Source organism: Perca fluviatilis, chromosome 16 (genome assembly GCF_010015445.1).
Source record: "Perca fluviatilis chromosome 16, GENO_Pfluv_1.0, whole genome shotgun sequence".
Taxonomy (NCBI): domain Eukaryota; kingdom Metazoa; phylum Chordata; class Actinopteri; order Perciformes; family Percidae; genus Perca; species Perca fluviatilis.
This window is the reverse complement of record NC_053127.1, coordinates 8,872,234-8,897,576: the sequence shown is the minus strand read 5'-3', so window position 1 is coordinate 8,897,576 and position 25,343 is coordinate 8,872,234. Positions and strand designations below refer to the sequence as shown.

At 41.1% G+C, this 25,343-nt stretch overlaps 1 protein-coding gene across 3 annotated transcripts in view; it reads right to left on the bottom strand.

The window, feature by feature from the left end:
- Positions 1–25,343, bottom strand: part of mcama (melanoma cell adhesion molecule a) — a 54,536-nt gene that overhangs the window by 14,072 nt on the left and 15,121 nt on the right. For all 3 annotated transcript variants that reach the window (XM_039778306.1, XM_039778307.1, XM_039778308.1), the window contains exons 2-6: positions 4,907–5,040; positions 3,500–3,734; positions 2,226–2,296; positions 1,971–2,058; positions 788–967 (exon numbers count right to left, since the gene is read on the bottom strand). In XM_039778306.1, the coding sequence (XP_039634240.1) occupies positions 788–967; positions 1,971–2,058; positions 2,226–2,296; positions 3,500–3,734; positions 4,907–5,040 (708 nt within the window). The remainder of the gene's footprint in view (positions 1–787; positions 968–1,970; positions 2,059–2,225; positions 2,297–3,499; positions 3,735–4,906; positions 5,041–25,343) is intronic.

Sequence of the window (25,343 nt, the reverse complement as noted above, 5' to 3'; positions counted from 1 at the left end):
GCATATAAGTGTCTTGTAGCCATTTGTGGGCTCATGGAACCACCCAACACAGCTATTTTCGCTAAACTATTGCGTCTGTTCATAGCAAACGTCTGTTTGATATGCTTTCATTTTTTGGGTGATAGAAAACTTTCTGGGACTAGGGAGGTGAGTGCCATACACAATTTATATTGTTGTTTTTGGGTGAACTATTCCTTTCACCAAAAGAAAGCTAAATTAATTTGTAATATAACACTTCAGCGGTGGCTGTAACTGTATGTGGTCCACTTGGCCTCATGATAGAGGAAACACTAAACTAGAGCTGCAAAGATTAGTCGATTAGTTGTCAACTATTAAATTATTCGCCAACTATTTTGATCGGTTGATCGAACATTTGAGTTTTTTGATTCCAGCTCCTTAAATGTGAATATTTTCTAGTTTTGTCACTCCTCTGTGACAGTAAACTCAATATCTTTGAGTTGTGGACAAAACAAGACATTCAAGGACGTCATCTTGAGCTTTGGGAAACACTGATCTACACTTTTCACTATTTTCTGACATTTTATTAGAACAAACAACTTATCAATTAATCAAGAAAGTAATCAACAAATTAATCGACAATGAAAATAATCGTTAGTAAGAGCCTACACTAAACTGAACAAGTTGAGTCGGATGTCCCAAAGATGGAAGATATTGCAGCAATGACTTTACCTTTTACATTGTGGGACGATTACTGGCAACAACTGACGTGATACAAAAGTAATTTATTGACATGACAGAAGTATAAAAAGGCTCAGCGTTAACTCACAGTGAACAGTGATGTTGACCCTGTTGGACTCAACTGTCCTGATGGCTCCCGGGACAAAGAAGCTGACCTCACAGGAGAAATGGGCATCCTTGTCCTCCTTAACCACCTTGTACTGCAGTGTGCTCTGGACGGAGAAGAAGTCACTGGACTCCCGGGTCACCAGGATCAACATGTTTACATCTGGAGTATGGACAAGACAATATTAATATGTAACAATGGACCACAGCCAATACTGATAGCAGATTACTTTAGGGCACCCAAATACACAATTAGATGTAAGTGTCTTCTCCTGTGCAGTCCCTCAGTGCTGTAACCGGTTACAGAACTTGATTTGGAGACATACCAATTCTGAGAGCAGTTACTCAAATGTCACTTGCTATGCCATGCAGCCTTGTGGTAACTGTAGAACTTAAGTGTTGAGGCTCCTATTCTTGATCTACTGTGGCTTGGATTGTATCTCATTTGTACGTTGCTTTGGACAAAAGTGTCAGCTAAATGAATAACTGTAAATGTAAATTTTAAATAGGGATAATGTAAAGCGCAGGGGTCCTAGTTGCGATTTAAACCTAGACAGGGTGACACTTATTACACAGCTACTTACTTAAGAAATCAATAATTTGACGAAAAATTTTCATTTAAAAATGATCAATGATCAGAAATGCGATCATGGGGGAAAAAGGGGAAAAAAATAAATAAAAAAAAAAGAAATAAAAAAATAAAATAAAAAAAAAAAAAGGAAAAAAAAAAAAAAAAAAAAAAGGGGGAAAAAAAAAAAAAAAAAAAAAAAAAAAAAAAAATATTTTTTTGGGAAAAAAAAAAAGCCTGTACCAAATTTCAGGGCAAACATATACACATCTTGACAATATTTGTTGAGAGGTTTTTGCCTGGTCCAAAGGGGTGCACCAACTGACATCGACATCCCTAAAGCCAAGCCGCTACCGTGTCTTAAAATATCCCAGTTTACTGTGGACAGGAATATTCCTTGCTGTTGCTTCTGAAATACTTTTAGATTTTACGGTTTGTTAATCTGCATGCGTAGAAAATATATTCCCTGTTCCAGAGCTTCATCGATATGCTGAGATTTGAAATGAATGGCCTGGATTTAAACCAAAGGAAACACCGGTGTGTTGCGTGGCAGACCCTCTGAGACGGACACATTGGCCCATCTACTGTTTGTACTCACATCCTGGTGTAGACATCAGTGGCATGCTGTTCCTGTACCAGGTGATGTTGGGTTTAGGGTAGCCGTTGCGAGCCTCACATGATGCAACCTGAATGGAGAGTCACATTGAAAAATCTTTAGTATCATGAGGTTGGTTATTGTCAGTCTACAAATACTGTAGACAAAACAGAGATTTTAGTAACTATCGGATATATACTTTACTTTGTAAGATTATTGTATTGGTTGATCTCAGTGTCTAGGGTTAAGCGGACCCACCTTGGTAGGCACCTCATTGGTCACAGATATTCCAGTAGTGACACCCTCGATCACTGGAGCCTCTGGAGGAGCTGAATCAGGAAAATAATCACTTCAGTCATTTGTAATTAACAGGGCTGCGATAACAATGAGTTAACGCAAATTCCTTTGAACGCCACTTATTTTTTGGACGCGCAATTAACGATGTAGCTTGGGAAATCAGGAAGTGATGCAGCAGTAATGTTGTGGACAGTGTTGCCAACTTGGCAGCTTTCTTGCTAGATTTAGCGACTTTTTAGACCCTCTTAGCGACTTTATTTATTTTAATTTATTACAAATTTAGCGACAGACCATCAGGGAAAAGTTGTAATATATTCATATATATTTATTTTTTCTCTGTAAAATCAAACTGCCTTCAAGTGCAGTCGGAGACGTCGAGATCTATAAACGATCTGACGGAAAACAGTAGTTGTGAAATATGAAGTCTACTTGTACTACACTGGGGGGTTAAATTACACAAGGATGTCACACAAATGGGCCGTTTCATTGACACTTCCCTCACGCACAACCCTACGGCAAATCGCTGGATCGCTGTTTCCCTGTCTGAACGCAGCCCTACGCAGCAGCACTGCGCAGACAGTCGGTGGGGGTGGGGGGCCGGGGCTGGGCGGGCCTGCGGCAGAGACGAAAGGGAGAGAGTGGATGGCTAGCAGAAACAAACCTCCTTGAACAGAAATTGATGAAGAAAAGTGTCTTTTGAATTAGAGTGCGGATCGGGCCGCATTTTTCTGCCTAACAGGAATTAAGATATTTATGTCCGAGCCCTACACAGTTAAAATCTCTTTTTTTTCTCATACTAATGACACATGTGTGTTTGTTTGTGTGGAAAGCCCGCTTTTATTAAGCAACTGTAGGAAGGCATTCGGAAATGTCAACAGATGAGCGCATCAGCGCACACGGGGCAACAAGCGCACGTTAACACAATCGCGCACCTACTTAATAAGCTGTTTTAAATTGAATGTTCAATGCCTTATCGCGCTGATGTGACCGAGCCCGACCCGAAACCCAAACATAATTTCTAAATATCAAAAAGAAGAAGAATCGATAGCTGCAGCCCTAAAATGTGCAATGTGTGATTTAATGAAAGTCAACTATGGACAATCATGCGATTAATCGCAATTACATTTATATGATGGATGAAATATATATCGATTGACAGCCCTTATAATTAAATACATCATGAAACAATTTTACAACTTTGACTCTTCTATTAAACAATGTTTTGTCTTCCTTACCAAACACTCGGAGGTGGGTCTTGCCCTCAGCGCTCCCGGCAACCAGCCCGTTAACCTGGCAGAAGAATTCCCTCTCATCGTTGAGATGGACATCTTGGATGGTGAGTTGAGTTCCCTGCTGGTCTGAAGTCACCTGGATGCGACCGCTGTAGTCCGTGTTGTTGTCCACCATCTGCTGCTTGTCATCACCGTAGAAGATCCGTACGCGTGGGCTGGCTGGCTGCCGGAAAGCTCTCTGCAAGGGGGGGGGGGGACACAGTCAGGACAAACTTTCACTCAACTCTGACATCTTGGATATACAGTAGTTAAAGATGCAGTCGGTAAGCCTTATAAAACTAACTTTCTGTCATATTTGCTGAAACTGACCCTATATTCCAGTAGAACTACATGAAGCAGGTCATTTAAAAAGAATCCACCGCTCCCTGTTCAGATGCACCAATCAGGGCCAGGGGGGGGTGTCTAACTGTGTGTCAATCAGTGCTCATGCACACGCATTCATTCTCCCTTGTGGGGGGAGGGGCTTAGGAGACCGTTGTGGGCTTTAGCGGAAAGCAGGGAGGGACTGAGAAATTGTCAATGTTAAAAATGTTTGGCTAAGTCCTGGATCTTCACAATCCTACCTACGGCACCTGTAAGGGTTAAACCAGTAGACATTTTTTTTTGCTCATGTATTTGGTTGCAATACAATTAAAATGTTTTTTCTTGACTGCATTTATAAGCATGAATGTTCATGCGAAACTTTTATGAGATTGAGCATTGTGTCTAGAGCTGCAAAGATTAGTTGAATAGTTGACAACTATTAAATTATTCGCCAACTATTTTGATCGACTGATGGAACATTTGAGTTTTTTGATTCCAGCTTCTTAAATGTGAATAATTTCTAGTTTATCTTCTCCTCTGTGACAGTAAACTGAATATCTTTGAGTTGTGGACAAAACAAGACATTTGAGGACGTCATCTTGAGCTTTGGTAACACTGATCCACATTTTTCACAATTTCCTGACATTTTATAGACCAAACAACTAATCGAGAAAATAATCAACAGATAATCGACAATAAAAAAGTAATCGTTAGTTGCAGCCCTATGTGTGTCACTTTATAAGCAAGGAACTATTACAAATCATGTCTGGAAATGAACAGAGAACATCACCTACAATTGTAAAGCCGGTTTGTCCCGTATAACAATGTATATAGATTTGAATTCCTTGTAGCCAGCTTTATGTTCTATTTTATCTATTTTGAAGAAATAAAAAAGTCTGATGCTCCAACTAGAAACTGAGCTCGGGGCTCCCAGAACATGATTCAAATTATTGACTTTTAGGAGGCAGCCCTACAACATACATGCGCGGTTGGATAGTTCCAGACAGGCAGTGTCAAGTTTTCGCAGAGGGGGGCAACAGTACTTACCACAAACCACTGGATCATGAAAAAGCTGGGCTTGTTGTCGGCGTCAGTGAAGCTGTACTGGCAGGGGATCTGAGCCGAGTCACCCAGGTACACCTCAACACCCTCATGCATAGTCAGCTCCACCTTGGCCCACGCTGAAAAACACAGAAATGCACATAAATCAACATCATGCTTTGTGCAGGCAATGTGTACTGGTCCCATATTATCCATGAACCATTTAAAGCCATACAAAAAATAAAAGAAATGGCATTTCATTGTGATCGTGTGACTCCTTTAAATCTAATTTTGACCCTCAACCCTAATGTAATTCTAAACTGCATTGTGTTTGGCAGATGACTGAACTGTCGTCCAAAGCCAACCTGGAGCCAGTCTGCCATGTTAGCAGAACAAAGAAGAAAAGACTTCTTGTCCACATGGCATAATTTTCATCTCCCTTCTGCCTGGCTGACTGTAGCCACAAAACCACATCTTGGCCAGAAAACCAGTTCCCTAGGCATCATTGGGGGAATGTAGGCAAGGGAAGGCCAGACAGTTTGACACTGGGCTGTTGACTCAGAGAGCCAAGTGCTTTTTCAGCCATTTTGGACTTGGCTGCTGTTATAGAGAGGGCAGCTCACAACAGTGACAAAGAAGAACAAGTCTATTTTCTTAGTTTAATCTGGTTTGGAGTTGCCGTGCAAGATGGGAAAGGATACTCTCCCTCCCCTCCTTACACGGAGTACGTTCACATGCACACCAACATTTCACTATTATTCTGAATATGACAATATTAATATACATGATACAGGTCATGTAAACAGCATATTCCGGTTGGATATTCCAAATAAGGCCTTTTTCCGAATTAAGCATTTTCCGATTAAGACGTTTGAAGAGAGATGATCATATTGATAAGCAAGCAGTGGAGGTAAAACAAATGGTGGGGTTATTCACTCAAAATTCTATCTTGTTGTCCTGAAACCTATCTTGTCACATTTCTTATGATTTTGATAACTACTGTATATTCCAGTTGTCCGATAAATGAACTGGAGTAAAAAGTACACTTATTTTCCTCCGAAATGCAGAGGAGTAGACGTATAAACCGACCAGATAATGGAAATACTATTATTATACTAACTAGTAAAGTATCTCAACTTATAATCGTAAAGTACAACAAAATTGTACTTAAAGGGCAACTGTTTGCATGTTGAAAGGTAGAGCAGAGCTATTCATATGATTTCTTGTGTTTACAGATATAATGCAGGCCAAATTTTAGGTTCACTGTGCAGCTGTATTATGAAGAAAAACATACTGTACATTTGGTGTAACCAGATACTGAGGGGCAAAACAACCAGAGACATCCCCGGGTTTTTTTTTAAGTTAATTGTTTTCAAAAATAAATGAAAAACGATTAACAAGGGCTAGACCTCAGTGTCCTAGTATGTGTTGTCAGCGTTGGTTGAAACAGACCAAGCATGAAAAGAGCTTTAAGAGTCCAGTTGCCACCCTGCTGCCCCCATTCAGCCAGCTACTCCCCCCCATCACCACCCTGTCTCACCCCAACCTCCGCACCAATCATTTTCACAACTCTTTTTTTTTTTTTCTGTCCCTCCCTCCTCTGCCCGGGCCTATGCTCAGCCAACCATTCCTTTAAGACAACTGGCACGCCATTGTTCCCCCACCTGGGTGGACCAGATTTCCCCCCACACACACACACACACACACACACACACACACACACACACACACACACACACACACACACACACACACACACACACACACACACACACCCCCACACACACCAAAGGCTAAAAACATTGAACTTGTTTACTGTGACAAAGATGATGTGAGGCAGCTTTGAGAGAAGAAGCAGCTTATGGAGGCTGGAGAGCAAAATATGTCACAGAAGTCAGTGTAAAAAATGTTGCGTCTCTTTGGGGCCGTGCTGGTAACTTTTCAGCTAATCCGATTAGCACTGGGGGGTTGCTGGGGATTTGGCTTCAATAGCCAACCTGGGACCGGTCTTATCTGTTCCTGTTGTGACTTTATGCTGCATGGACTAAAGCACAAGCACACATGAGCCATGATCTATGGATCCTGACAACAAAAACTTCTGCCTGCGTTGTGTGTGTGTGTGTGTGTGTGCATACATTTGTGGCTGTCTGCTGTCTGTGTCTGGATGATAGAGCTAATTCATTCAGAAAAAAAAAAACTACTCCAGAATATTTGGATGTGTTGACAGGATCAGGCCTGTGACTGGACAACAAGACCCCCAATGACTGGCCTGTCGGAGGGATGAGCAACAGAAGGGAGCAGGGGGAGACTTTCACAGTTCAACAACAAACGGTTCCATTACAAACGGCAGATTAACCTCTCCACTAGAGGTTGATTTCTTCACAAAATGCTGCAGCGACATTATCTATTATTTACTCATTATGTCATTGTTAAAATTACAGTATAACTGCAATTAATTAAAATGATGCTGGAGTCACTTCCATGGTATGGTTAATGCCAATGTTTGAATGCTCTCCATTGTTTTTTCTCCTTTGTTATTCAGATTTCAGTGCTGCCATCCTGCCAGTTGTCACAGCAGGGCTGAGAAATCGTTCGCCAACATAACTCATTTTATTAGCAAAATATTGCCGCTGCAACACCGATGTCCTCTTACTTGATGGTTCTATTTCTTAAGGTGCATAACAGTGACTAACGTTTCGATGTAAAGTTACATCTTCATCAGAGTCCTTGAAGATGTAACTTTACATCGAAACGTTAGTCACTGTTATGCACCTTAAGAAATAAAACCATCAAGTAAGAGGACATCGGTGTTGCACCGGCAATTTTTGCTAATTTATGCTGTTGTGTCCTGCCTTGGTTTCACCGGATTGTTGTGGTCTGCAGAAGCGCAGAGAACTTCCCCTTTTTTCCTTATAACTCATTTTATACCTTGCATCAAGGAATATAGATACGTTTTCTGGAAAAATACCTTTGTTCATTTGAAGCCAAAGTTCTCTCATGTTAAATTTTGATGTCTTGGGACGGCCTCTAGCTCACCCAGTAAGAGCGCTCTACAGTGGCGCGGGTTCCAATTCGACCTGCTGCCCTTTGCTGCGTGTCGTCCCCCATCTCTCTCTCCCCCTTTCATGTCTATCCACTGTCTCTACACAATAAATGGAAAAGCCCCAAAAAAATAATCTAAAAAATAAAAAATGTTGATGTCTGAACACAAGCAGCTGTAAAAGAACTTTGCCCAAAAAAACCTGGAACTGGCAAAAATCTTGATTGAATTTACTGAAGTGAATAAAAAAGTAATGTCAGCTTTCAGTACTTGGTATTTTTAGCCATGCCATGGCTCAAGAGATGTCACTGTTTGGTCAGAAAGTCAGCATCAGGTCAATGAGTTCTCTTAACCTGTGAAATATATCTGTGTTGTGTACAGACATTGGTGGTTGTGAGACGGGTGGTTCTGTATCTAATGGCGCTCACCCACTGCTAGTAACAGCTCGGCTCGACCGCGGTGCTCCGTCCTCCTTTTTCATTGCAGATTTAGTACCGCCTCATGCGTGAGGCGAGCGTGGCTGGTCGTCATAGCGACGCCGCAGGAAACTACCGTGACCTAACGCGACACACACACAGAACGTCGAAGGTGTGTGGTTTTTGATTCTCGGCATGTAGCTGTTGCCAAAGCCATAAGTCAAATTTTGTTTCAAAAGAAGCTGAAGGCAGCAAAAAACCACCGCTGGCTAAACTATTTAAAAAGTTTGTTCAGGACACCCCCGTCTGTCACTAGCAATGACGACGCAGTGATTAGTGACGATTCTCTCTGACCAATCAGGAGTCTGCAGGTTTTCACGTCAGCTTTTGGTATCGCCTCAGCTCACTTGGAAACTCGACGGAGGAGATACGAAAAAAAAAAAAAGTACCTGTTGGCAGGTACCAGCAGTGGTGGAGGAAGTACTGAATCTCAGTACTTACGTAAAAGTACAAATAACCAGAGACATATTTACTTTAGTAAAAGTACCACAATAGCAACCCTACTTAAGTAAAAGTAAAAAGTACCTGATTTTAAATGTACTTTAAGTATTAAAAGTAAAACGATTTATTCTCTTAATGTCTATATTCTAATAATAATAATAATAATAATAATAATAATAATAATAATAATAATAATAATAATAATAATAATAATAATAATAACAACGATAAAAACAGTATGCCTAGGGCTGTGACATTTTAATTAAGTTAGTTTTAGGTTAATTTAATTGTGCTTACCATCTGTGGCCCAGTTTACATTCTGACTTACAATTCTGGTTATCTGGGTGATCTGCATGAAGCTCGACTTTGCATTATTTCCCACGGGACAGTGAATGCTGCACACATTTATCTAGTGAGAACACACGGGCTTGGACAACAAGTACATGGCTTCACAGCTGAGGAGGACCGGGAATGTTTCAAGATAAATATACGGGTTGTACATTAACCCTAAGTGAACGGATGCTTCACATGGGCACAGGGCGGGTCTTGGCGTGGCGCTGTAGGAGCCGCTGCTGACGGTCAGCAAGACGTTTTGGCAGGGGGAAAAACTGATCAGAAAATGTACAAAAATGTAACGGAACGTTGTAGAAATGTAGTGGAGTGGAAAGTAGAGATAATTGCTGCAAAATGTAACAAAGTAAAAGTCAAAAGTATTTGTACTTCGTTACATTCCACCACTGGGTACCAGGGACTTTTTTTCACAATGGAAAACCCCAAAAATTGAGTAGAGTCGAGGCGAGTCGAGCAGGTACCATGTAATGGAAAAACGCCAATAATGACTTTGATGATCTCATTAGGTGTAGTTTTGAGTTAAATGTCTTGAAGACTACAAAAATAAAATTCAAAGAAGTTGGGTACACACTTTCACGTCTCTCCGGATCAACTGTTATAACTTTGGTGATACTTCAACTTTTCACTGTAATTAAGCCACTTCTCGTGTAATGGATGCTAACTTTTTGTTACAAATAAAAGGAGAAAGAGTGTCTGGCGTAGCTCAGTTGGTAGAGCGGGCGCACATATGCAGGAGTTCATGCCTCGATGCAGAAGGTCCAGGGTTCGAGTCCAACCTGTTATGATTTCCTGCATGTCTTCCCCAGTCTCTGTCCCCTTTCTCATCTAGCTGTCCTATAATTTAAATGTGGAAAAGCCCAAAAGATAATCTAAAAAAACAAAAAGGAAGTAAAGACTGGGCTACAACAGAGCAGTTTGTGAACAGTGTTTTCTGTTGGAGAGGGTAAGTCCCTTTGGGGTGGACTTTGGGCTTTTTCACTTTGTAAACCTATTACATGCACAAAAAAGATACACAACACAATAAAGGAAAGGGAAAAAGCCAAAAAGCATAATATGAGCACTTAAATGTGATAAAGTAAAACAGGTGGTTGTGTGACAGATATTTCACCTGCTGCCACAAATTATTGGGAATGCTCTCATTTGTTTAGAGTAATGCTGTCAAACGATTAAAATATTTAATCGTGATTAATCGCATTAATGTCATAGTTAACTCGCAATTAATCGCATATTTTTATCTATTCTAAATGTCCCTTGATTTCTTTTTGTCCCTTTATTTTTTTCCTCATTTTAATGCTCTTATCAACATGGAAAAGTGGATCGGCTTGCTTTGTGCTTTTGTCGCCTGGCTTTGACGAGGGAGCGGAGAATTTGCATCAGCTGTGTGCTCGGCCATCAGCTGTGTGCTCGGCCATCAGCTGTGTGCTCGGCCATCAAGTGGTCTTTCAGACTGGACGCCAGCTCACAACGACAAAACACACACATCACTTTGGTCTTGTCAATGGAACCATTTGGCAAGACTTAAACTTTCTATTCAGAATCTTATTGGCATCCATTTCGATGTCTCTGGCTCGCCATCCACTCAAAACGTAACATTAACCTACTACTCTTTGGCCGGCTCGCAAGCCCAAACAAGTGTGTGCGGCGTGCCTGTTGTCTCTAGTTTTGTTTCCGGTCTAGCTAGATCCGGTGTGGTGTTGTAGTTTTTCTAACGGTACTAGTTGTTGCAACAGCATGTGAAAAAAACTTTAAAAATGGGTTTGCGTTAACGCCGTTAACGCGTTTAACTGACAGCACTAGTTTAGAGTGATTACTGTAACGTCTTAACATTTATTTGGTAATAATCTAGGTTATTATGTAGGTTTATAGAGAAGATGGAGCATGTTAGACGGGATAGAGACAGAATTAAGAGAATAAAGAGAGAGAACAAATTAGTTTTCTGTCCTTTCATTCAAGTCAAATAAAGAGACTCTCACAATGCAAATCAGACAATAACAGACACAATGAGGGGGATACTTCCAGGACAACGTCTGCATACAGTCGCTCATTATCTGCCTAACATAGAGACAATACCCTCAGACTCTAACTACAGTGGTCACCATTATCGGCTTTCCCATTTGATTAAGGCTGTCAGCTTAAGTCTCTAGTAGATCTGCAGCTCCAACACTGATAAGAGTCCAAATCACCTCTGACAGAACAAACCAGCCTCATTTACTCACCCTAATCCCACACATGCCTGGTGAGCCATGAAATGAGACCAAATTCTTTTAAGAACATTAAAAAGTCTGGTAATAAATTAACTATAAACCCTCATGTCCACTAAACATGTCAGGGTGATGTTTGGAGAGATTGAGTAGAAAATCATTTGGAATATTTTCTTTTGATATAATGCTGTAGCCACAAAAAAAAAACATGGTTTCTGGTCTTTGAATACTAAAATATGACGATAGGTTCAAAGAAAATTAGAAAAAAGCAGATGCTCCACATTCTGGGAAAGAAAATCAGCTTTTTTTGAAGCTACTCGTGAGAAAATGTAAGAGCAGATCAGCGTTTCAGAGTTTTTCAGGACATCTCTGAATAAAAGTTGTGCGTGGACACTGAGGGTCCCTCAGAGAGTGGAGGGTGTAAAAAGCTAGCATGTAAGTGTGGATGACAGGGAGAAGGATTTCTCAATACGCAACCCCTGTGTGGTGTCGAACACCTGGGGGACGCTGTGTACCGCCTGACATCAAAGAGCACACACGCACCCACATACCCACACCCACCCACACCCACCCACACCCACACACACACACACACACACACACACACACACACACACACACCCACACACCCCTACAGTGGAGATGAGAGCTCCTTGTCTGTGCTTTCAGAGGCAGCATCTGGCACAAATCTCCCATGAGCATGTTCCCTGGGTGACAGTCAGTAACAGTGAAGGGTCTAGGATTTATTCTTTCACATATAGAGATAAGGAAGTGCTGCAAATCTCCTCAAAGGCACCTCTTTATGCATCAGTGAGCCCCCCCCCCCCTTTTCATGCAGCAGAGCAAATCACAGCTTCAGGTCAGGACCTCGCACGTAGCCCACCAGGATCACTGTTGAGGTGGACTCACTCAGGTTAGGACTACTAGACATGTATGGGACTGATACTGGCCTTTCATTCACAACACTTTGCTTTGTGCAAACATCAGTTTTCAGAGGGCTGTAGTTCATTTTTTTTGCACTTGCACCTGTTTTGTAATTTCCTGACTCCAAACAATCCCACATGCGCCAGGTGTTCATGTCTGTCTCATTTGGAGTATTGTACTTTTCTGCCTGCACAGACCACCTGTTTTTGCAAATGCGAGTGCAAAGTTTCTGTGGTTTAAGTTGCAGAGAAAAAACACACTTCACACAGTTCAAATGATTTAAATATGTCTGGAGTTGTGCTCATACCTAACCGGGTAGCTACTATAGCTCCATCCATGGAAATGGTGACAGACACATGGGCCCAAGTGTGCATGAGATAGATCCAACTGTAGAGGTCAACTTACAGAAATACTCTTCAATCAGATCAGACTGTAAAACCCTTTGAGGCACATTTGTAAAGATTCGATCAAATACACACACTTCTGCTCCCGTTTTGTCCTTGACTGTTTTTTAATTCCATATTTATATAGCAAGTCATCTTAAATCAACAACTTTGCATTAATTGTGTCAACAAAATGGAATCTCTGTTTTTTTAATTTAAGAAATCTGCTGATCTTAAATCTGCCCGCAAACAGGACTTACAAAAAAAAAAAACATACATCATGCTGGGAATGTTTCTCTACTGGTTTTATGGGTTTCCAAACTCCAACAAACAGTCCGCTAACACTGGCTTTTTAAAGAATTGCTAATCATCCCCGCTGGTTAGCAACTTCTTCAGCAGCTGCATTAATTTTTCATCATCATCATCACACCCGATGGGTGAGACTTCATTAAAGGAGCAACATGAATGTTTTATTCATGCTTGTATCTGATGTTCTGCAGTGAGTGTGGCTTGTTCCTCTGCATCCACTACCCATCAATAGACCCCCTGCAGAGCTGCTGGGCTCTGGCATGCAGGTTTGCTCCGCAGCCACAGGATGGCTAATTAAAAGGTCAACAGGCTAAACACTGTGTCTACATCAAGGGGGGTGGGGGGCATCCTTTAGCTATCAGCAGAACTAAAACAAATTTGGAGACTGAGCCTAAGGTAACACATTTTCCTAAATACTCCTTAAGCAGTTGTGCGTACCCGACTGCTAGAAACTCGACCCCACAGCTACAAACATGGAAATACAACTTAAGTTTATTATCTAGTCATCTGCTTACCATAAATAGACCCGATCTAGATCAATCATTATCTAGTACATGAATAGTGCCTGGATAGGGTAACTGTCACCGAAACTAATGTTGAAACTGGGAACAACTGCAGTTCCACAATCCAGAAATACCTTGGACCATAATGCTGCAGTTATGGGGGAGACACTGAGTATAATTCTTTTTGGTTTCCATTTCAAAACATAAATATCTATTCAAGGATACATGATTGGATTTCCTTCCTACTCCTAAATGGATTTGGTATGTTTGGACTAAATGCTAACCACAAGCACGTCCTGCCCTATCAAGACATGCAGGCATCATAACAACAAAATGTAGGGAACCATTTCCATAGAATAATCTAACATTAAACAACATGTCGAGTGACCCCACTTTACTGAAGGTGGACAAAATGACATTTGAAGGTATACGGAATCTGAAACAGCAGTGATCATATTAAAGTGTGTGAAAGACGAGACATTAAGGTAAGAGGGGCCAGGTATGAGGCCTCGGCTGTTATTCTAACACTATAAATAGAAGACCTTTTTTCCAATCAAAGCTCTGACGACAGCACGCTGACTTGCCGCTGTACTCCAACAAAGGTCTTCTTATCCCAGGCCCTGTGGTTATCATTACGCTGCTGAAAATCCTTGAAAGCTACAAACTAGGTGCCAACAAAATCAGCTTTCCCTCATCCGTCAAGCAGAAAGGGCTGGCCTGAGATAATCACTTCCATTTCAATTGCCAGACACCATGAGCTCTGCTAACACTGAATTAAAAAAAAAAAAAAAGTCACTATTAAAAGATTAGGCATATTTAGTACTATTTTTTTTGGCGCTTTTGCCTTATAAATAAATAAATAAAGGGAGCTGTAAGCCGAACCGCTGTAATTTACTGTATTTTGGATCAATGCGAAAGAATCCAATGTACAGAATACATATACAGAAATTAAGTGTTCCTGACAGAACTGCAGCATTGTTAAACTAGTCACTCACTACTACAAACTGATGGTGATGATGTCACTGGCCTGTGACTGCAATGATTTATTTCCAGCACGGCGGGGTGTGAACTAAATGTAATGATGCTTTGGCGAAAGTTCGTTAAGGAACATCTTTTCTCCGTCACTTTCACCATCCCAAATTGTCAAAGTTCTTACATTCACAACTCTGGCGTCACCATATCGGACTAATCATCTTTCTGCCGGCGCACCATGAGCCACTCAGTCCTTGGAGCATTGCATTTCTGTCAGTACATCTTTCAGACCTACGACTGCCTGTTCACCACCTCCACGTTATCCCCACTATTACATTCAGGATGTTGCAGGACATGTAACAGAGTTTCCATCATCTAGCTGTAGGCTTTAGACATTCTGGGGGATCCTGTCTCTATCTTCTCAATTCATGTGGGCCTATGCTTAATGAATTTGCTTCACATTGATGGAGTGTAATTGCCAAAGTCTTTGTATCTAACCTCAGTGAATAGTTTTCAGAAGATTTTTTTTTGCAATTGGTTTAAAAAAAAAATTCAAGGAGCCGCCACACACTGACACTGCAGAAGAAAGCAAGAAAGAAAGTAAGACAATGATTCATTCCTCTGGTCTTCATACCCAACCACCTAATCCTTTATGCAAACAGGCTGAATCCATTTAGTGGAAATGTTCTGATAGAGCCTCACATTGTGCTGGATGAGTCGGCTGGGTTTTTACATAAATCCACACTCCACTTGTATGATGATTGCGAGCTACGCCTCTAACACACACACACACACACACTTTTACTTTGTTTTTTGGGTCTGTGTCCGTTTGATTCAGACTATTAGCATACAAGCTGTGCCCGTCCTACAACAAAGGCCTATTTGTGCACTCCCTCTCCTTTTATCCCATCTATCAGACATGAGGCGAGCTGTCGGGCGAGCATGCCACACCTAATTCACCGGGATCAAAATGGCGAACCCCAGCCCCCTAAACCCCCCGCTGAGAACCTTAATGCTCTCAAAGAGAATATCAGAGTGATCACAGGTGCACTGCTGTGTTAATGAGGAGGAGAGGCTACTGCCTGTGCCCAGGCCAGTCCTACTTAACCCCCACACACACACACACACACAAACACACACATACAAACACACACACACAAACACACATACACACATACACACACACACAAACACACACACACTCACACACACACACACACACACACACACACACACACACACACACACACCACATGATTCAAAAACCCCCCCCCCCAACAAACCCCTTTTTCACAGCGACTGGCCGGGTGTGAAAACGGGCACAGCTCCAATCACATCACAAACTGCTGTCTACACACTCCTGTTTCCACAACTGACCATATGATCCCCACTGTGTTGGCAGTGATGAGAGACAGTGTGACAGAAACCTGGATCGGATCCAGCTGGACGTAACAAATATTCAGGTAGAAGAATCCTCCCTCCAGTGGAGCTCAGAGACTTAGAGAATCCGTGTCAAAGAGCACTGAAGCTGTTGCTGCTGCGTGTGGTGAAACACCTTTTTTTCCCTTTAAGATCAGACTGTGATGCTAAACTAAAGGGAACACTGTTTGCATTATGAGTTTTAATATGAGCCTTTTCTTTTATAAAGCTTTCAGCAAATGTTTCACACATGGTCATCTACTGTCCAGGGATGGCCAAGAAATAGTCATATACGTTGAAACCATGTATGGTTAACCCTTTATATTAGATCTCAAAATGGGACCTTTCTGGTTAACTAAAGAATAAAAAAATATACATAACACTAGCAAAATGTGGCAAAACAGTATAATGCCACTACAGTATGCTTTGATACCACTACGATCAATGCAAAAACCTTGCTAAAAAGATCCTGTTTCACTTCCGAGGACCTATCAGTATTTGCCATCTCAACTGTTTTTTTTTATATTTGAAGCAGTGTTTGAGTGGGCAGGCATGCAGCTGTTAGAAGAAGAGAAAGCTGAAAAGCACTGATACGTTTGTGTGGGACGCTACTGGAATTTTATCAGCCAAATCAGTAAAACTGAGCTCTCCCAGCCTCTTGGTGGCAGATTCACCAGAAACAAAAAAAAAAGATTTTAGGATCAGATTAGACTTTTGGATGTCAATGTTTTGTCTACTTAATCAGTAAATCAGTTGTGTTCTTTGCAGATGTTCTAAGGCTGGATGAAAGGCAACTCCATGCAGGTTGAGGAGAGTGAAGCCCGGACAGTGGCAGCTATTGCAGGGTGGGGGGAGGGAAACTTGTGGAGGAGGGCGGTGATAGGGAGCAAACAAAGCATATGTGGGCTTGACAGGATTTTACAACTCTAAGAAGTTATTATGGCAGCAATCATTTTATCCTCCGTCTACATGACCACATCAACTCAGTGTGAAGATAATCTTTCTCTGTATCTCGACATCAATGCAGATGAGTAAAACCTCAATGATTTTCAAGACTTAACGAATTAATGATCATCAGGTAAACATTGGAAATACAGCACTATTTGATTGGCATTTGCGGGTGATTTTGCATTGTGTTGCAGCAGAAGTTGAGCCAAATTCAAATTTATGACAGCTGGACTCGATCAACTAAGCAATTAATCGATTCATTCTTTCAGCTTTACTTTTGACATCACTGTTCTTATTAAGTAAGGACAGTATGTACAGTGCATATGGACATGTTTTCTCCCAATAACCTGGGCTGTTGTGTGCATGTAAACAGTCTGGGAGAGTCAAAGGTTCAAAACAAGTTCACCTTCTCAGCTGCCTTATTTACACTCACAGATCTACAACACGTGTATTTTCACAACAAACTTGCCCTGTATTTCACGTCAAAACACAGCGCTCGCTCACAGGAAGCAATAACGACTTTCTCCTTTTACTCTAAACGGGAGTCAGATGCCTGCAGTCGGTCAGACACAATGTCAAACACAATGATATATCTGTGTTCAGAACTCATAACCAGCTGCATTGTTTGATATGAGAGCAGGGAGCAGCTCAACGCCTACTTTATCTTGATCTCTAGACTGGGAGACTCCAGTTCTCAGGGCTCAGCAGACAATATCCAGCGCTTGTTGTATTCACACCGCCACAACATGCCAAGACCTTGAGCCAGGGCTGCAGTTATGACTGGATTCCCAGTCGTCGGGTGGCACTGTGTCCTGCTGGGCTGGGGAGGATGGAGGAGGTGGGATTCACATTGACACAAGCAGCTGTGAACAATAGTAAAGTAACCCCCACCCCCACCCCACCCCTTCCCATGCTGTGGAGGACAGGAGCAGCTGGGGAGGGGAGCTCTCCAACAACACCTGTGGGCAGCCCATTTGTCAAGTGATTTGTGGGAAGAAGTGTGGAAGCAGAGAGGAAGGAGGGCAAATAGGTGTGTGTGTGTGTGTGTGTGTGTGTGTGTGTGTGTGTGTGTGTGTGTGTGCGCGTGCGTGCGTGCGTGCGTGCGTGCGTGTGTGTTAAAAGTAGAGTATTATCACAGGACCACACACAGTGAAATGCCTGTTGATTTCCCTCTTAAACACACCTGTGAATCTATAAAAAAAAAAAAAACTTGCACTACCTCTTATCCTCTCCCAAATCATGCCATGTTCAAATGCTGTCAAAAAGTAAGACATTCCTATATTTCTTCAGTTAACTGGTCAAAAGAATTATCCTTTCCGCTCACAACTGATATGAATATTGCCCACAATTTGTGTTTCCAACTAAAGACCCCTGCACAGACCGGCTGTCAAAGGAATTATTCTACCTACTTTATACATGTACCTACACACACACACACACACACACACACACACACACACACACACACACACACACACACACACACACACACAACACACACACACACACACACACACACACACACACACACACACACACACACACACACACACACACACACACACACACACACACACACACACACACACACACACACACACACACACACACGACTCTGTGCTCAAAGTTTGATTCTGAGATCTGTTTCAGCATTCAGTCAAAAGTAAATAGGTGTTATAGGTCTCATAGTTCAACATGACTTGGGTCTTAAAGCTGCACTAATCAATATTTTCATCAACAGTGGACCAGACTACTATATGTAATGTGAAAGGCAACTAGCTGGTGTACATAGTGGAGCATTTATCAGCAAAAGAGCCAGATATTTCCCTCCGAAGTTGGTGGAGATCACAAACTGAGCTAAAAGTGAAAAACTCCAAATGAATGCTAACGTTGCTAACACATTTTAATGCAAAGCGTGAAGGGGGCCTTTGCCTGCTCGTGTTTCTCGACTCGGACTTCTTCTTTCTTCAGAATTTAGGAATGAACTCGTTGAGTACAAAAATCATCCATCGTGGAGTTGTAAACTACTTTTAGAGGGACCACGGTGTTCCTGGTGGAGTGATTTTAACGACACTACACTTCACTAAACATCTACCAAACACGACAAAATGCAAAATGTAAGTCAACACTTGTAGCAAAGACAACAGCTTGGTATATAACAAGAATCCATACACACAAGCACTGATGAGACAAAAGTTAAATAACCCAAGTTATGCTGAAACATGTATAAATTAACCACCACAGACAGGCACACCATTGAAAATCCTCTGCTCAGAACACTCCTCTTTGATTAGACGGTTGATCTTTTAACAGCGTCCAATATCAGGGCTCAGGGAGTGGGGGAGGATTTGATATTTAAGCATCTCTTTATCCTCTCCCTTTTGAAATGTCAAGTTCAAAGATCCAGACCAGCAGCCTTGATCTGTGAGCTAAGACGACCTAGAGAATTACCCGGCAACTCCTAACCACCATCACACGGCAGAGAAGACCACAGCTTTGTGGCGAGTCGCAAGACGGTACACATGGAGTGTCATTAACTGTGATTATATTAAAGTCTGTAAACAGGCTTCTGATGTTTGTTCCTCGTGCTCTGGTCAGACCCGCTTAATCAAATCAAAGCAGTGTTTTCTCTGTAATGAAATGCTCATTGTGTTTGAGCTTTTTTTCTAATTGAATTCAAATTATTCAAGTAGGACACTTTCCCAAGCAGTCCCTCACGTCCCCACAGTGTGTTAAGTCCTTTCAGTTTGTGTGATTTTTAAAGACAAATATGAAAAGGTTTTGATGTCTATAATGAGGAATAGGGATGGATGTACTGCCCTACAATACTGAGTAGCGTGCCAGTGTCAGTAAATGAAGTACTGCCAGTTCATTTAGAGCCAAACAGAGCCTGATGTCCTGCTGAACTGGAGCCAAACCAGGCAATGCACTGATAACAACATTAATACGCCAAAGATAGAGCAGAGCCATTACTAGGTTTTTCACCTTTATGGTTATCGTAACACTTAACTTTTATAAGCAGTATATGAACACACTATAGTGTTGTTTTAAGAAAATATAAGTTTATTAAAAAGGTCCCATATCATAAAAAGTGAGATTTCCATGTATTGTTTTTTATAATAAAAGCATGTCGAGGTGCTATATAAATACTGTGAAAGTATCAAAGTGCTCAATCCACAGAGAAATGCGTACAGCCCATATTCAGAAACTGTGCCTTTAAAACAAGCCGTCAGGACTTCTGTACGGTTGTGATGTCACAACTATATATTAGGTAGAAAGAGCCGCTACAGTGCCTTACAGTAATTCCCCGGCTGCAAAGACGGTGCAGAGGTTCCGAAGGGGGCAGATGCAGAAGACCCGGAAACACTGACAAAATCAGCAGACTGGGGGTTTTCGGGAGGGGGTCTTAAAAAGACAGGTGTTTCAGACAGAGGGTGAATACTATATTCAGGCATATGAGAAAAATTATGTTTTTTGAGCATTTAGCCATGTTCTAGTAGAAACACAAAATACAAGTATGAACCTGAAAATGAGCAGAATATTGGACTATTACACCTAAGTGCACACTGGTGTATGAGCAAATAATTAATGGTGAATAATAAAGTTGTAATATAAAATGTCCACAAGAAAAGTTGTAATTGTTGACAAATACTGTACAGTAAAAACTTAAAATCTTATAATATATCTGTCATAGCTGCATAAAACTACATTGTAATGTTTTATAAACTAAACGCGTTTAGTGTTTATAAATCTTAAATTAATGTTATGTTATTTATTTTGTGTTTGGTCAGTTATTCCTGTAAACAAAATAAAACTTATGGCTTTGAGAAATACTGAGTTGATATAAAACATGTTTTTGAGCTTGTCGGATTATATAAATATAAATATAAATATATATATATATATATATATATATATATATATATATATATATATATATATCTTTGTTGTTGTTTTTTTAATCATCAGATGGACTGCTTTGCCCTCAACAGCCAGACAAACATCTCGTAAGCTCAGTTTTCACCACAAGATTTCAGCCTGTAAAGCACCTGAGAAACAAATTTGCTCAGCTGGACACCTACGGGACCCATCAGCTAACATTTAGGTGCTGAGGGCGATTACAGCAAATGCTTATGGCAGATTGAGTCCACTCTGTCAGTTGCCTACATGGACAAAAGAACATGGAGGTGAATAAAGGTGAAAAAAGTTTATGCAGTGAAGTTTAAAAAGTTATAAAGTAGGTTAAAGTTAAGTTTATTCAAGTTCTAAAGTATCAGCTCATTTTTGGTTCACCCCAGAGTTTTCTGAGGTGAGGCTTCATCTATCACTACGAACACGTCAGCACGTCTGACAGCATGACTGCCTCTTATTAAAAGGGGCACTCTAGTGATTTTACACACGAGGATTCGTTTTCTCACTGTAGAGAGAACTACTCAGCCCGTGGAAATGGTTGTTTAATGTCTTCTGTGGCTCTGGAGCAGCTGAGAAAACCTGCACAATGTCATTGAGGTTATCTCAGCTTGGGCCAGTCCTAGGGGACATTATGGGGAGTGTAGGATCCAGGGTTTAAAAGTCTGGATATTTTGTCCTCTGCTGCTTCGAGTTTGACCATGCTTTTTTAAATCTGTCTCTTGCAAGTCCCCTAACTCTATGGACGCTCAGCACTAAATCACTGCAGTACCCATTTAAGACCACCTATAAAAGAAAAAGATACAGACAAACATTAAAGGATACGTCTGGTGATATTCAATATTTTTCTTATCAAACAATGTCATTAAAAGACCAGTTTTCCTATGATTTGGGCTTGGGGCTGATTGCTACAGACAAGTTAAGGAAGTCTTCATGAGATTTTAAGACAACAAAAATGTAGAATATTGCCAGCCTTAACCTCTAAACCCACAGGTCCTGAGAAATGTGAGCCTGGTTCTTTGCAACTAATCTGTAGGATTAAAAGGACTAGTTCACCCAAAAACAATATAAGTTGTATATAGTTCTCACCTCCCTCGGGTCTCTATGGTCCCAGAAAAGGTTTTCTATCAAATGGCGTTTAGGAGAGCAGAGCGCCCAAAAAAATAAAGCAAATCAGGGCAAACAGATTTCGGAGTCCAAACAAAAGACAGCAAAAAAGGTTATAAGACTTTGATGAACAATTGCTAAACACAGCATTTAAAAATTGTTCTGTTTGGAAATCCATTAAAAGGATACAAGACACTCGGAAACTGCTGCACAGACATTTTTCAGAAAGTTTTTCAGACGTTTTATAACCTTTTTTCTGTCTTTTGCAGTAAAAAGGAGATTTTTTGTTTTCTCTAGGGGATAAAAATCTATCTATCCATCTATTTAAATGTAGGAGGCGACAAATTGTAATTTGAAACAAGATTTTGTTCTTTTGTGGCCGGTTGGCTCGGTTGGTAGAGCGGGCGCACGTGTGCAGGGGTTTATTCCTCGACACAGAAGGTCCAGGGTTCGAGTCTGACCTGTGTTGGTTTCCTGCATGTCTTCCCCCCCCACTCTCTCCCCTTTCATATATCAGCTTTCCTATCTAATAAAGGCAGAAATGCCCCCCCCCCCCCCCAAAAAAAGGATTTTTTTTTTCCATTTTGTTCTTTTAGCCGACGGCTAATCGCTTTCGCCCTTTGCCCCTCACTCTTCTCCAGCTCTGAGTTAGTGATGGAAACCTATTCAATGTAGCACTTCAAATCTGTCAAAAACTCACTCATGCCATACAGTACATCATGTGCAGACTTCGAGCAGAAGAGGATGGGGAGGTAGAAGATGGTGTCACATAATGTCTTTACTGCTGGGTAACAAGCGCTGCTTGGTCGTTAAGAATCACTGATCTAAATGACAATCCCAGCAGGTGGTGAGATATGAAAGAACCGGAGATCAATAAAATAAGTAATAACATACTCAATTTTTTACTCCTCCACTATTATTTATTTGCCATGTGTTATGTACCCTTTAACAAGCACAAGCGTGTTTTTTCAGGCCCGTCAATAGTGTTCCTGGTCTCTGCTGGGCAGCAGATGCCAAGCTGGCTGGAGGTGGAGGAAGCCCATGGCGACATGACTCCTCCGGCCCTGCAGGGGGCTTTGCAGAATCAGACATCACTTCACCAGTTTGCTGCTCTTCAATCATATTTGGGTATTTTTGGACATGGTTTCCACACACACACACAAAAAAAAATCATTTACTTAGCTTTTTCGACTTAATGTATAGCTAGCTGACATACTGTATACAGTCGGATCTTAAGAAATGCAATGAAGGAAGCAGGTTATGACGGGGCAGCACTTCAGGAGCCATCACTTATTAAACGAGACTCTGAATGGGGTCTGTTATATCAATATGACTGCATACTAGAGAAGTATGACATATGCTGCAACTTAACCCCCTCTGCAGAGGTCTTAAAGGTGTAAATACATTCTATGTAGCAGTTACTAGGATCTTTGGGACGGCTTGTGCATACTTCCAAGAAGAGTAAGGTAAAAAAAAAATGAATTTGGCAATGACTGACAATTCATAATATAGCCAATCCAACTTTAAGAGGTACTTTGTGTTGCCACTAAAACCTACAACATAATAAAGGCAACATTTTCAGACCAGAAATTTTTTTCATCTTTCAATATATTGAGGGTCACTTTAACAACAGGGCATGCAAAGCAGCCCAGACGCCCCAACAACCTCATCCAGCTCCTCCAGTCTCCATGGGTGGTTTCCATGCCAGATGCCCAAACCACCTCGAATGACTCCTGTCTGACACCAGGGTCTGCTTCTGTCACCCACTGATGATGTCACAAGGGAGACTTTGGCTAAGATAAGATTCATGTTCTCGTCTTCGCCTTGAGGGATGCTGGGAGGTTTTGCTGCCGTTTTGCTGTCACAGCTGAGAGGTGCTTTTAGAGACAGCCAGAAAGCACTTTCCAGGACACAAAGGCTATTATGGTTTCCTCCAAATGTTGGTGAGTTTAAAGTCACACCAGGCAACATGCAGAAGCCTCACTTTGGCAGTTATAAAGTGTGTATTTGCTGCGTTTTTTATTATGTTGAGTGTTTTCCAGCTACAAATTAGTCTGGCTCTATGGATGTACATTGCGTGGAATCCACGTGTAGCAATCTATACTACGTAATATTGAGGAGGTGACGCACTGTGACACATCGTCATATCGTATCGATTCGAACCGCTGACAGGATAATCGACTCGTGACACCAGTGAAGATTCACACCCTTAGGAGATAGGTCTAGCAATGGAAGACTAGCTACGAACTAATTCATTACAAACACTGTTTTGGTGCAGCTTTATCACGTTCTGGTTTTCACATTAGTGGAAAACTTCCAGGTAAGTTTGACACTGCATTTTTTGTATTAGTAAAGAATTTGATTTCACATCTGATGTTATTATGAGATACATTAACGCACATCTTTACCATCTAACTTCATGCAAATATACTTTGTATTTTATACTTTCGCACATCCTCCGGTCAATATCTACTATCTACTTTAAAACAGATACTTTTACGTATTTATTTTTTCTATTGTAAGTCTTTCTATTTTATATTATTTATTATTCTCTTGACGTTTTTTTGCACCAAATCACAAAGACAAATTCCTTGTAAGTGCAAATCTACTTCGCAATAAAACTGTTTCTGATTCTGAATTATAGAATACAAGTATAAAAAAAAAAATCTAATAACATACATGCATTAGAGTTAAAGAAATACACTCAAACAATGATGATGTCATTAATTTATCCATTTATATTACTGATGACTTTGATACTCAACTGTATTTAATCCAGTTGTTTCAGTGCATGGGATAGTGTTAGTTTGGAGCCTTGACACGTCTTTATTCTAGCATTTCAGTTGTAGAAGAAGCCCCACAGGGCAGATTCCAGACCTTTAATTTGAGCTGCAGAGGTAGATCACATTACAGCTTTTATCAGACACGTCTTCAAAAGACACAGGACAGGCCGTGTCTGGCAGCCACTAAATTGCCCCAAAAGTCAACTCTGAACCGCGTCTCTTTTATAAATTCTGCCTGCGACTTGGACATCACCCTTAAGTGTCTGATTCTTATCTGCGAACAAAGCCTGTCATCACGTCCCACGTCAAGCTCTGTGACATTTCTCAACAAAGCCCACAACAAATCACCTTAAAAACTCGGTTAACATCTATCTCCTGTTCTTCCATCTGCCTACTGTGGAATCTCTATTAAAAGACTCTCAGTTAGATAAAGACACATTTGTTTGATCTTTAACCAATTCAAATTCAGCTCATCGCACTAAAGACAGCCAGGCATTTGTCTAAAATTCAAAAAACATGTCGACCCCATGCCTTCTGCTAGCTGGAGTGTGACAAAATGCATACAGACTCAAAAAATACAAGGTTCTCATTCTTATTTAAAGGATAAATCTCAATAAATGTATGTTTTGCCCACACCCCAGTCAACCTGTCACAAGTTTGAATACTGAGCAAGTAGT